A 14,048-nucleotide genomic window follows, 5' to 3' on the forward strand; every position below is an offset into this window, starting at 1 on the left:
AATATCTCTCTTTTTTTGTTGGTCTTTGTTTGTGCCAGTGTGTGATGCTTCGGTTTGTTTGCTTGCTGTGTGTGTTTGTTTGGCTTGTGTGTATTTGTTTGAGTCTTGTATTGCTTTTGTGTGAGTGCGTGTGTGTGTTTGTGTTTATCTGTGTGTTTTATCCTCCTTTGTTTTGATTTTTTTTTTTTATATATATAGTGTGTTTTTCCTCGTGTTTGCTTTCGTTTGGTTCGTATTTGTTCATTTTGTGTTCTGTTCTCAAAGTGATTTATTCCCATGTTTTTTTTTATTTATTTTAGAATTACCTCTTTTTTAATATTTGCCTAGAGTCTGTTTTTTTTTTTTTAATTCGTTCATATTTCCCTTTTTTTCTCTGGTGAACTTTGTAATTTACACTTTTTTCAGTATTTTGTTTTGAGTACTTTTTAGTTTTTTTTTATTTTTATTTTTCATCATTACTCGTTCTTCCAAGTTTCATTTTTTTTTTTTTATATCGCTTTTTTTGTTCACTTTTTTTAGTTTTGATATTTTAAACTTTTCTTATTACTCGTTCCTTTAGTTTTTCCAGTTTTCTTTTTTTTATTATTTTTTTCCCTAATTATTTCAGCTTTGTGTTTCCTGTTCCAGCTTCATCATTTACTTTCGTGTCTAGTTTTCTTTACTACAATTTCGCTAACTTCAACTACAAAGCAAACTACTACTTACATTTTTACACGCTTGCATGATTTTTTCGTTGTGTTTGTTTTCAGACGGGTTGGAATCATAAAACAGAAGAAAATGACAGAAAATAGGAGAAATAGTTAGCCCCACGCAACAGAAAACGGAGTAATGGAGGTGACAGCTGCATGGAACAGGTAAATCCAGTAGCAGGTGTGTGGACAGGTGCTATAGCAGGTATGGAAATGGCTACAGTCTTTTATTAATCATAGTTATTTACATTATTTTCATGTATGTATTCTTGGTTACTTGTATCTACCAAACATTTAAGTCCAACGTGTGGATGCTAAGACATTATGGAGCTTTAAGAGAAGATTAGACGGGTTTATGGATGGGAATGATAGGTGGAAATAGGTAGGTATATTTCATACAGGGACTGCCACGTGTAAGCCTGGTCGGTTCTTGCAGCTTCCCTTATTTCTTATGTTCTTATGCTGACTAGAACCTTTAATTTATCGTATTTATTGACATTATTTTTTGATGCGTTCATTTACTTGCTTCTGTCAAGTATTTAACTTGAAGTTTAATTTTAAAAGGTAAAAAGAACACAGTAGTTAAACCCACAGCCATTCACACAAGGTTTATTTTGCCTAGCTTGCTATTCATTGATTCATTTTATTTATCATTTCTGTATGTGTATCTTGATTTTCTTTGCTTTTACGTAGGGAATATTTGAATTAATCTGGCTCTTTTTTTTTTTTTTTAAGACAAACAAAACACATGGGTAAGATCGACAGATATTTATACAATCTTTAATTTGACCTAATTCTTATTTATACTACTTGTGTATATGTTGATTTTCTTTGCTTCTACCTGGCAAACATTTGAATTAATTTAGCTCAATTTTTAAGGGCAAACAAAACACATACGTAAGATCGACAGCCATTTATTGCGGTCTCGATACAAATATAGTATATACATCAATACCACTGAATAGACTTTTTAGCGTCTGACTGTGGAGAGAGAGACACTAAGACCCGTGAAGAGAGAAGGTGAGGAGACTAGCAAAGGGGAAAATATAAGCTAAGATATTGAAATTAGACAGTGAAAGTAAAGAGACAGACACCAAAACCCTCGAAAAGAAGGAGGAGACTAGGTAGGGGGTGAAATATAAGCCAATGAAAAGACTAAGGACAGAAATAGATTGACAGTGAGATCCGTCAAGGGAAGATCGAGGAGACCAAGAAACTAAGCTTAGAGTGAAAATTTGAGAACAGTGAAATTAGACAGATACCAAGACTGGTTAAAGGAAGGAGAGTAGCAGGAGGAAATAAGCTCAAATAGTGAAATGATTGAGCTAAAAGTGAAGAAAGATTAACAAATGGAATATGTAAGCTAGGAAAGTGAAATGAATGAGGTTGAAGGCTGGAGGACAGTGAATCTAGACAAGTAAGACCCGTGAGAAGGTGGAAAGGACTAGCTAAGGGAAAAATGTAAGCTATATTAGTGAAATTGAGAGAAGACTGGAGGAGAAGGAAAGTAGATAGATAAGACGCGTGAGATCAGCAAAATGTTAGTTAGGTTATTGAAATAGTTGAGCTTAAAATGAGATTAGAGATGGCGTGTCCTATATCACTCAGAACATAAACTGATTACTATTTAAGTTACTGGTTAGGAAATATACATACTGCTTGGGTTATTTGTGTTGGAGGGGGGAAAGACGGAAATGTCCGACAAAATATATTGAAATTACAGTTGAAATATTAACTAGTATTATGGATTTTTGGGATGTGGGTACTGAAAGGGTTCAAAATATCCCATGAAGTAATAGATAAGTTTAAGGGGAAATACCAAGAAAAAATTATAGATATTTTTGACTTATTTCTAATAAAAAAAGAAGTTCAAATATCCCACAAATATTAATAAGTTACAAGGAAAAGATATTGACAAGATTTTTTTTTTTATACGTGTTTCAAGGGAAAGAAAAGTTTAAACCATCCCATAAATTAAAATACACGTTACGAGGGAAAATATGAACAAGACATTGAGTTTTGACACGTGCTGAGAGGAAGGAAACTTGTAAATAATCCCACAAAAAAAAAAAAGACAAATTGCAAGAAAATAGGAGTAAGAAGTGGGAGTTTTTTGACGTGTTTAAGAGAGAAGGAAAAACTTAAAACCAACGAACAAAATACAGATAAATTACAAGGAAAAAAAAAAACATGGGCAGGGAATGGAGGAGTTTCTTACACGTCTAAAGGGAAGGAAAAGTTGTAAACCATCCCACAAATTATAATACAAGTTCGAAAGGGAAAACTTTGCAACAAGAATGTCAGGTGTAAAACAAGGTATTATTTTATTATTGTTATTATATTTACATCTTTTTTTTTATTTAATATTTGAAGGTTAATGACGAAGAAGCCACAGTTACTGATCATGAGGAGTCAGGGAGCTTTCAGTGTTTCCAAATGAGTTCTTAGAGGTAACAACAAGGGGTGAGCGAAACACTGAGGACTGGTGTACGGGTTGTGGTTTTGGGCACTGGTTTTGATTTCACAGTACAACGTTGCTTTTCATTTATTATCGTCTTGGGTCGGGGGGGAAGGGGTTGGGAGGCCGGAAAGTGTGTTGGAGCGGGAGTTGTATTTTTCTTATTTATTTATTTATTTATTTATTTATCTATTTATCATGTATGAGCGTTAGGTTAGGAGAGAAATAATCATTCGTTTTCTCGTGTTTTTTTTTCCTTTCTTATTTTCTCTCATTACTTTCTATATTTTTAAAGTTCTTTTTTTTTTTTTAGTATATTAAATATAGGCAAGAACTGATCATTCCTTTTCTCGTATTTAAAAGTGGAAATTTTTTTTTTTCTGTTCGGGTTTCTGTACTGTTTTCTTTCTTTTTCTCTCATAACTTTGCACCTCTCGAGAGAATTCCATGAAAAGATCAAGAAAAATCACGCAATAATTTTCCTCGTACTGCAAAATGAGAGATACATTTTTCTTCGATTGTTGATATTCCGTAAAAAAATTCTTAGGTACATTTGTTCTCTCCTATAACTGCAACACGCCTGAACATTTCATAGACCGAGAAGGAAAACCGGAAGAAAATCATTGTTTTCTGGGATTGCAAAATGGAAACTGCATATTTTTTTTTCGAGTTTTGATGAAAAAAAAAAATCTATACTCTTTCTTCACATCTTTTCCTAACCGCTGTAGCTTTCCAACCCGCGTGAAACTCCCACACAGAACACACGTAGAAAGGAGAATCAGATCCCTTACCATAACAACACTTCCCGGCCTCTGTCAGCAGCGTACCCAGGCCAGCATTCTTGGACACTTGTTCCTTTACCACCACTACTTTCAAATGCCATAACGGTAATTACTCAGGCTCTCGTTAATATTTCCCCCAGTAATGCTACACACCCTTCAGTAAACCATCTCTAAAACTATGAAAACACCCCTGGAGAACCGGAGGAACTTGCACAAGAGGCTGTTGAACGTAGAGGCAGCTGAGGCGTCGAAATGTTTAAGAATTCGACCGAGAGATACTTGGGAGCTTCTTATCCCGACTTCACAGAAAACGTGGCGATAGAAAACGCGTAACAAAAACGGAGGAAGTGACTGGGGGGCCGTCATATCACCTCCTGCTAATCTACAAGTCTCTATCTAAGGGAAGCGGGTTTTTGGCGACTTCAGGAGGAATTTCTTGTGGTTCACCTGTTCGGGAGAGGATGTCCCCCTGTATCTGTACCTGCCCCAGTAAGAGTTATCGATATTTGGCGCCATTAAGACAAAGACGATGAGAAGGGGAATTTAAAATGGAAAGAGGAGAAAATTTAAGATATAATTATATGATTTTGAAAAGCTAAGGACGAAAGATAGAAAAGTATGAGGAAAGGGTTTTGAAAGGAGAAAATGCGATAATTCTGAACGATAGGTGAGGAAAATATGAGAATTGGAGGATTTTGAAGGACGAAGGAGAGGTGATGGGAAGAGGAAAGAACGGTGGTATTTTAAAGAGAAGGAAGAGGGAGAGGGGAGAAATATAAAACATGGAGAAAGGAAGAAACAGGGATTTTAAAGGATAGAGAAGTAAAGGTGAGGGGGAAGAACAAAGTAAAGGATTTTTAAGGAAAGGAAGGGGAAGGGAATGAAAGGATAAAGAATGGGAAGGGAAATGGGGAAGGAAACAGTGACAAGGAGGAAAAAAGGAAAAACAGATAATTGGAGGTAAGATAAGGTAAAGAATATTTAAGGAAATTAATGAGAAATGAAAAACAGGATAAAAGACAAGAGAAACAAGAAAAAGAAGAGAAAAAGGAAATGCAGATAACAGATGGGGAGGCAAGATCAGGGAAGCATTGTGTGGAAAATCTGTAGGTTGACTGACTCTGAATATATTGCACGTTGTTTGTTGTATGTGGGGGCTTGAGCAATATGGGCCCGAGTTTATTAGGGTCACAAGACGCGTGAATATTCTCCCTCCCTTTAATACCACAATAACGGAACAGTGGGTTAATATACAGCTTATCTGAACTGCTCTCCAAGTTTGGTTCTTGATCAAACAGCGGAATCTGAAGTGTATTAGTATCCAGATTCGTTTTATTAAGCACTGTTCTCTCGTTGGGGGTTACTTTGCAAAGGTTATATAAATGATTAGCCAAGTTTTCATGGGTGTTTTTTTTACCAGTTAACGGCTCAAAATTCTCATTAAACTGTCTGGAATCATGAAACACCCTTGAAATCTCCATCTGGGCTCTTTTTCTTCAGTTTTCTTGTATTTTTTTTTTTTCAAAGGCCACAGGGATTAGTCAAGTATCTATGGGTGTCTTTTTTTCCATTTAACGGTATAGAATTCTTGATGATCTGTTTGGAATCATGAATGCACCCTTAAAAACCCATCTGGCCTAGTGTTCTTAAAACATTATTCTTTCATTGTGGTTATTTTCCAAAGGCTACAGATGATTAAACGAGTTCTCATGGGAGTCTTTCGTACTGACGGTGCAGATTCTTGTTAACCGCCACTGGAATCATGAAAGCATCCTTGAAAAACCCTTCTGGGATCGTATTCTTAAGCACTGTATCCCCATATTGGCTATTTTTCAAAGGCCATAGTTTATTAATCGAACATTTGGTAATATATCCCCTGGTGCTCTGGTTCAAGATAAATTAAGAAATGGTTACTTTTTATCCTTGGCTAATCACATTCTGCTTGATTATGGAAAATTCCTTGATTCTCCCATAGAAAGTATGCGTAGAAAGTTGACTTACGCAAAACCTCTTAACTGATGATCGTTAATATAGATCTGTGTGTTGTGGACTCGAGAAACCACTCTAGTAACTGGACGTGAATAATTTATGAGTGATTTCATTACTGTAATGCCTCCTTGTTATGTCTCGGGGAGTTTCGTTGTTGAAAAGATAGGGCAATACAGTGTTATTCATTTACTTCTTGACTCATTAGTATTACAACCTGGTGATCTTAATATTATACTGTCTCTACAAAGGAATAGGACCATTCAGTTTTTATTTCAATCATTTGCGTTTCTTCTCGTGACGCATCTTGACTTTCACTCGCCTCGGGAGCTGGTGATATTGTTAGTCTCTTTGTAATAAAAATGTCAAATTAGTTGATATTCCTGTTACCAGAGTGCGTAGTGGTCGTGCATATTGACTCATTTAAATTAGGACCTAGTGATCGTGATATCATAGTAAACGTATCATTTACTTCAAAATCTCGCCACCAGAGTTTATAATTGTGACAAGTATTGACTCTTGACTCTCGGTGATCATAACATTACCCTATTATCTCCTCAACTTATTAAAAAAAAAAAAAAGGAAAACACTTAATTTAGTCTATAGAGTTCATAACGGTGCCACATATTGACTGTTAGTGACCATACTGTCTAATATTACTCTCCTTATTGCCTCGTCCACTTATTACTCGTGGGCAAGAAGCGTCTCCTCACCTGCCGTCACCTGGGCCGCTCAAACACACCTGTCCGTCTGTCAACGAGGAGCGGCGATACGAGTGACGGGCTCAATATTTACTATCATGCGTCACCTGCCCAAATAAAAGCTGAGGTGCGCTCGTTCAAGGCGTCACGAAATATTGATATGAGTGGTGGTGATAATGTAAATGTCGGCAGGATCTGGGCCGAAAACACTCAAGGAAAGTATATTGAAAAGACTTTATAATATACGCGATTCATAAGGAAAATGAAAAAGGATCTGTCAATAAACAGCAGATATGATAGAAAGTGGAATCTTGTATCAGTCAGTGAAGAACATTCGAGCACAAGAACTCTTAAAAAATGAAGACTGCAAAGGGAAGTTAATTCAATCCTGAAGTCTAACAACCAAAAGTAAAAAAAGTCGAATCAAATCTTATATCAATTGCTAAACACTGGAACACAAGAACACATGTTAATAAGACTACCAAGAACCAGATCTACACGAAACAAACACTTCATATAGAACAAACTAATAACAGACTGTGAATCTCATACAGTTTATTCAATGTATTCAATTTATTCAAGCTAAAACACACTAAAAACACTCAACCCAACCATGACGCAACACTGCCACGGACACCTGGTTCCTCCCTCACCTGTACAACGTTAGGCCCTTGTAGCGGCAGGTGAGCTGGGCGCGCTACACAGGTAACAGGTGACACGACACACACCTGTACTGTACCTCGACCTTTCCCCTCACCTGGCAGTTTCAATCCCCAGGTACGAGAAAAGGGGAGAAAGGGACTCACTAAACAAAGTCCATGTGTTTGAAAAATTGAGTTATTTACATTGCTTTGTGTATGACAGGGCGGGTCTGCTTCTCTACCTATCCACCTGCGCCTCTGTGTCATGAGGGGGACCTGCATCTGGTGACTCAAAGACCAGTGCATTATTTTGATAATTCTCGCGTGGGAGTTGCCTCGACTTTCCCTCTGCTTTGGTTCTGCTTTGCCCTTCCTCCCGCAATGTCGCGTTTCTTGAGCAGCGAAGTGACTGGTTATCGCGACGCCTTAGTTACACCGCGGCGTCACTTAACAATCGCGTAACGTTTTAGCGTATTGATTTCAGTTTTTGGAAGTTAAAGTAAGCATTTTTTTTTATTTTTTTGTCCTTTAAGACCACAATTGGGCGCTCGTACATACGTAAACTCACACGCGCACTCGCACGCGCACATGTACACACACACGTACCTTAAACACCTTATTTCAAACAGCAGCTTCTTTGTATAATGATGAAAGCGTAGAGGTATGATACATAAGAGTTATTATGGATAATATTATGGTTCTCTAGTGTAACCCTACTGACCAAAAATCCTTACCTTACCATCTAAAATACTCAGGTGTGGCAAGCTAGGAAAACTCTCATTACTTAATAAGAAAAAAAGTATCACCATTGCCTACTACAGAATGGAGAGCCTATTGAGCCTAAATATATGCCTTAGTTACCCTAAATGATGAAAGAAAACGGGAGACACATCATGGGGCGGGTTGTGGTAAGGGAAGGAAAGACAAAAGGATGTATGAGAGGATGTCTAGGTTATTGTCAATCTCAGTTTAGTAAACAGCACAGTGGCTTTGTCTCTTGCGTGCTGGGGCTTGTTAGCTTGTTCACGGACTGCTACAACCACCAAGGGAGCAATGAACAAGCGGGAAAGCAAAGAAATAGATAAACACTCGTAACTTTCAACTGTTGCGTGAAGAAAAGGAAAGAAAATGTGAAGGAATGATTTGGACAAAGTAAATGAAAAAGTACAAGTTTCGCCTAAATTCTTATTTTTCTTTGATTTTCATTTTCATTTTGAGCATCAGATTATTTTTTTTCTTCTCGTTAACGCTACCCTGTGATAGATTTATTTATTTGTTTATTTATTTAATCATTTATTTGCTTATTTCCTTGTTTTATTTATGTATTTATATATTTTTTTTTTCTTGCTCTTACTCTGTCTTCCTTATACTTAAAGAACGAAAGATAATCAAGGAAAAAGACGAGAAAAAAATAACTTATCAGCAACTGACTGAATCACAGGAATTAACGAGTTACAAAAACAAATATACCAGTTGAAATACGAAATCAACCATCAAATATCAAACCGCTGGTATTTTGTACATAAATTTGGCCATTATTGCATTTGCGCCGTGTTGTATTAAAGGGAATGAATTGTAACAGTACACTTGTATGTACGTCTCATTTTTTTTTTTTTTTTGTCAGTAAATCATTGACTAAAGGGGCTGCGTATTGCAAAGGTAGTTTCACGTTACTAAATGAATGAGTTTCGAGAGTACATAGTTTCACGTTACTGAATTAACTGAATTAAAAAGTTTTGACCGTCCATTTCGTTAAAGCGTTGTTCTGTTTTTCACTGCATGACTGTGTGTAAATTATCGTGAGTCCGGGAGCTTGTTTTTTGACTAAATCATTGACTTCAACATAAACATCGCTTGCCTATTAAGAAATGGTTGTATAGGATAACGTAGCAAGATTGAATTTGACGTATGGACGATCATAAACAACTCTTATTACGAAAGGGTTGTTTGTAAAGAATCGTGTACCAAAACTGACCGTATCACTAATCATAAACATCACATGCTTATTACGAATTTAATTTAAAGGAGTGTATGCCAAGAAGGTTGTCTTTGCACGGCCGTGGAAGCTTTGGTTGTCGAGGAAATGCCGCCAAGCCTTTCCTTAAGTCCGCATTCAAGTGAGGCGAAGCGAGCGTGTGAAGCCTCGCTCGCCAAAGGTAATGAAGCCACAGAGGGCAGGTGAATGTGGAAGTGAGCGATGCGTGTCACGACCTCACTTAGTCACGGGTATTCAGGAAGTCCTCACTCCGCGAACACTGGAGTGAAGGAGTGCCGCAGGTGGACTCTCGAGGACACAAACACTGGACAAAAGGTAAGCGTTGATCTACTTTAGGGTTACAGCGCAGTAAAGAATGGAGCTAACACGGAAAGTGGAACAGAAATTGTCGATTCGCTTCAAGGGCAGAATGCAACAAAAAAAACGGGAGTTGAAAAGAGAAAACGGATCAGAAATTTAGTCCGTTCGCTTCAGAGTTAAAGCACAACAAAAAACGGAGTTAAAAACAGATACGGGAACAGAACTTTTGTCAGTTCAAGGCCAAAGAAAACGGAAAACAGAAAACGGAAGACTGAAAAGAGATATACGGAACCGCAGACTAAAGAAAAAAAAAGCACAACCAGAAAACGAAATGCAAAATCTGGAAACCTAAACAAAACTAGGCCATGAAAACTCACAACAATGAAGACTTGTCCACAATTGGTAACACAGAGACCCGTTCACAACAACTCACAACACAGGAAGAGCGAAAAATCAGTAGGTAAATCAGTAAGGGCGGGGGAGAGTACAGAGAAGAAGAGAGGCGTTACAGAGCCACTCACAGTAGTCACTGGTTAGCGATTTGGGTGAGATCTAATGTAGAACCTTGACGGAACTTGCCGCAAGAGGGGGGTACGCTCTTTACAGGTTGTGCTTGGTGGTATTGAAGGCAGTCTTGATTTCCGAGTACAGCTGGTCAATAGGCACCCGTGTGTCATAGAGGGAGGGTGCCTGGAAGATAATGCCGCAGGTCCCCGCCACGCAGGCAATGGTAAACACCCACAGGAAGAGGCGATCCAGCACCATGGCTACGTACTTCCAATCCTGTATCACCTGTGCGGGAAGAGGCGGGAAGAACAGAGTGTATAGAGCGTGAAGGGTCAGAAGCTTGTGTGTCTAGGTCCTATTCCGCTTAGTTGTTATTATTATCATGAACTTAGAGTGAGATGTGAGACTTATATTAATTGCTGTCTGATCTGGTTAGCAAGAAGTGGAGTTGGATTACATTAGATAGTGAAGCTGAACCCAAGGAGAGTTTGTAAAGCTTTGATCCAAGACTCCATGAACTGACTGAATGAAAGATCAGAACAGAAAGGAGAAAGACCAAGACACAAGGAAAAATTATCATTGGAACTCAAAAATGCCACCATAGTCAAAGCAGAAAAGAACGAAACGAGTGAAGCAAGATTCACAAGAGATTTAAAACGGACACTACAAGTCGTCTTCGCTTCACGCCACTCGTTTATTCACAGTTTTCACAAATTGACTCCAAGATTGTGATCCACATTCCCAAACATCTCAGTATCATTTCTACAACTTCCAACAGCCTTAAATGAAAGTTACTGAGGATTTCAAGGATGTTTACATGACTAGTAATAATTTAGCAAGGACTGAACATCGTCGGTACAAAAAACACTCATGAAAACCCGAACAGTAATCCCTGTGGCCTTTGAAAATTGTCCCCATAAATGCTGAAAATGTTTAGGAATACGAGACAGTGAATTGAGTGACTCCTTGTGAGAATCCTCGGGGTAAATCACTCTCCCAGGCAACTCTCTCTCTTGGGACAGCCTTTGGGCAATGGACAGTTTCCAGCAACCAGTGATCCAGATAGAAGAAAAATTATACAGGTTTATTCTGGTATTCGAAATAACTTTTTTTTCCTTTGAATTTTGGTCTGAGGTTGTCACTGGTGCTAATATGACAGTTACTAAGCCACATCTCGAATATTGGCTAAGGAAGATATTTTGAATAGTAGTGTATATTCGAGAACATTATTTACTTATTTATTTATTTTATAGTAGGGGCTCTGGCCAAAGGTTACAAATATGTTTAAAAAAATACTCACGTACCAGTCCCTAAAGAATGAAGGTAAAAGGAATAATTCAGAATCCAATAATGTCTTGAAACCTGGAACCTAAATAAACTGAAGGATATTTACTTATTTAATACTTACACCAAAAAATGTGAATCTGAGACTGAAAACAGTACAAACACAGGATTACTTCAACATCAGACCTGGCAATTCATTTTTTCCTCTAAATCTGAAAATGGAAACTGTGCATTACCTCAATTTTCCTGTATGACTTTGAGGAAATTTAGAAAAAAAAAAAAAAGATGAAAACTGCTGTAAGACGAGAAGCGTAAAACGGAGACGAAATGCAAAGTCGAAAAAAAAAATAAATAAAAAGTAAAAGAAAACGTTGTGCCCCCGTGACCCTTGAGTGACGCGCGGCCACTGCAGGGCATTGCTGGGGTGACCTCCTGAAGGGACACTGGCAGGTACACTTGGAAGGTTTGCATTTTATATTAGAAGTAAAGTCATTTTGGTATTAATTATGGTGAAAAGAAGGCCTCGGTTGTCTACCTTTCCATTTTCTTTCGTTTTATGTTTTGAGAGCTTTTTTTTTCTTATTCCAGATGGTGGACTGGAAAAAACCGGAAAAATGTGTCTAGGTCAAGGAATTTCCAGGATTTTGTGGACTTTGGCGCCAAATTTAGTTTTCTTCTTCTTTTTTTTTTTATCCTGGAAACGAGACAGCCTCGAAAAATACGACGTAAAAATAAAATAAAAAGTACGAATCGATTTTGAAGTTCCAGCATTGAATATTTTACTATCAAGTTTAATATATTTGAATTTTTCTTCTTTCATTGAAAATTGCATTGTTAGTTTCATTTTTTTTTATTTAATTTATTTAGTAAGTTTTATTTATTTATTTTTTCATATAATAATTCGTATTTGTACCGAATGTCGAACGTGTCAAAACGTTTTCCATTTTTTTTCTAGGGAAACTATTCTGAATTTTTATTCATTCATATTCCTGTAGTAGTACTTCAATTTACACACATTTTATATACATTTTTCAGTTAGTGTTGATTGGTGTGAATGCAACGTGTTACTTCCAGATGAAAGGAACATGCAAGGGAGCACACACATACACACACACACACACACACACACACCAGTTCATACATACAAAGACTGACAGATTTTGCAAGAAGGAACAGACAGAGGGAAAAAGAGAGAAGTCAGGGAACATTTCGTCAGTGTTTATACAGTGTTAAAATTTAGTATTCCTTTCATTCCTTTGAACTTTGTATTCCTTTGTGTTTCTTTGCTTTCTTTCGCTTTCCTTCACTTTCCTTCATTTTCCTTTTCTTCTTTCTCCAGTCTCCCATCGTCTTCCGCATATCTTCGCCATACCGTTGAATTACAGAGTTTGGGAAATGAAAGAAATGAAAACGAGAAAAGATACATTAAACTTTTTCTTAATTTCCCTTACTAAAGATATTGATTCCAAGAAATTATAATATGTTTTAATATGTCCCACTCGGATATGTTGATAGCTGAGCATACGTTCCCAGTGAGAAAGAAGAATAAAGAGAAGAATGTAATAAACTTCTCTTCAAACATTGAGGTAATCATGATAACTGACTTCATGATTCGAGAAAAATCTTGTGTAAATTTCTGTTACATTAAAAAAAAAAAAAACAGTAGAAATGTCCAGGATAAACTGCAACATATTTTTTTTTTTTTTTTATGTATTTTGTTTCATATTTCAACTTTTTAAAATTCGTCATTTTCTGTATTTTTTTTTCCATTTTTTCTTGTTTCCAGTGTACCAGTTTTCAAAATACAAAATAATAACAAAAACTTAAATATCTGTACGAGCAATGACACAATATATCCAGTATCCAGTTATCCGAATTAATAACAAGTACAGTACAAAGAGAGGCAAAAATTCAGTATCTATTCCAGTTATCCGGATCATAGAGATAACAAAAACACAGACAAAATCATCCTGTAGCTATTCCAGTTATCCGGATCATAGAGATAACAAAAACACAGACAAAATTATCCTGTAGCTATTTCAGTTATTCGGATTCGTAATAATAAAAATACAATGACTGACAAAATTTCCAGTATTCGGTTATCGCAATTCATAATGTACAAATAGAATAACATAGACTAAATTATCCAGTACTCCACTAATTCGGATTCGTAATAATAACAGAAAACACTCCAGTTATCCGGATTGTGAATTAAATTATAATGCTCATAATTTTTTTTTTTTTTTACTTTTTTTTTCCGAGAGAAAGCGCATGGGATTAATATTTCATACCCTAACTTCATACTTCCGGATTTCTGTCGACCCCCGGCACCGCGCAAACCGAACCATCCAGAACCGGAATTTCACATAATGGCCGCGAGTAAAAAAGGGTTAATTGGTTCACTCAAATAACTTTACCTGCGTTTCACCCGCGATTATTCACGTTTTCTTTTATTTACGGTGTTAGTTTTTTGTGTTACGTTTTCTTTTTCATTTTTCTCTTGTTTTGTTTCTTTGGGATGTCATTTAGTTTTATTTATTTATTTATTTTTCTTCTTCGTCTTTATCGTTTTCATTCTCGTCCTCTTCCTTCGCTTTCTTCTTCTTGTTCTTCTTCTAATATACTTTTAATTTTATTCTCTAGTTTCTGTTTTTTGTGTCTAAATCTTGTTCCTCTTGAAATTATACAGTGCTCATCTTTTATC

The 14,048-nt window shown here is 36.7% G+C and overlaps 1 protein-coding gene across 1 annotated transcript in view; it reads right to left on the reverse strand.

Moving 5' to 3' along the window:
• Window positions 1–1,587: 1,587 nt before the first annotated feature.
• LOC135091786 (acetylcholine receptor subunit beta-like 2) overlaps window positions 1,588–14,048 on the reverse strand; it is a 122,412-nt gene continuing 109,951 nt past the window's right edge. The window contains 1 exon segment of the mRNA XM_063989752.1: window positions 1,588–10,345. Within this exon segment, the coding sequence (XP_063845822.1) occupies window positions 10,154–10,345 (192 nt within the window). The 3' untranslated portion in view covers window positions 1,588–10,153.

This window comes from Scylla paramamosain, chromosome 38 (genome assembly GCF_035594125.1).
Source record: "Scylla paramamosain isolate STU-SP2022 chromosome 38, ASM3559412v1, whole genome shotgun sequence".
NCBI lineage: Eukaryota > Metazoa > Arthropoda > Malacostraca > Decapoda > Portunidae > Scylla > Scylla paramamosain.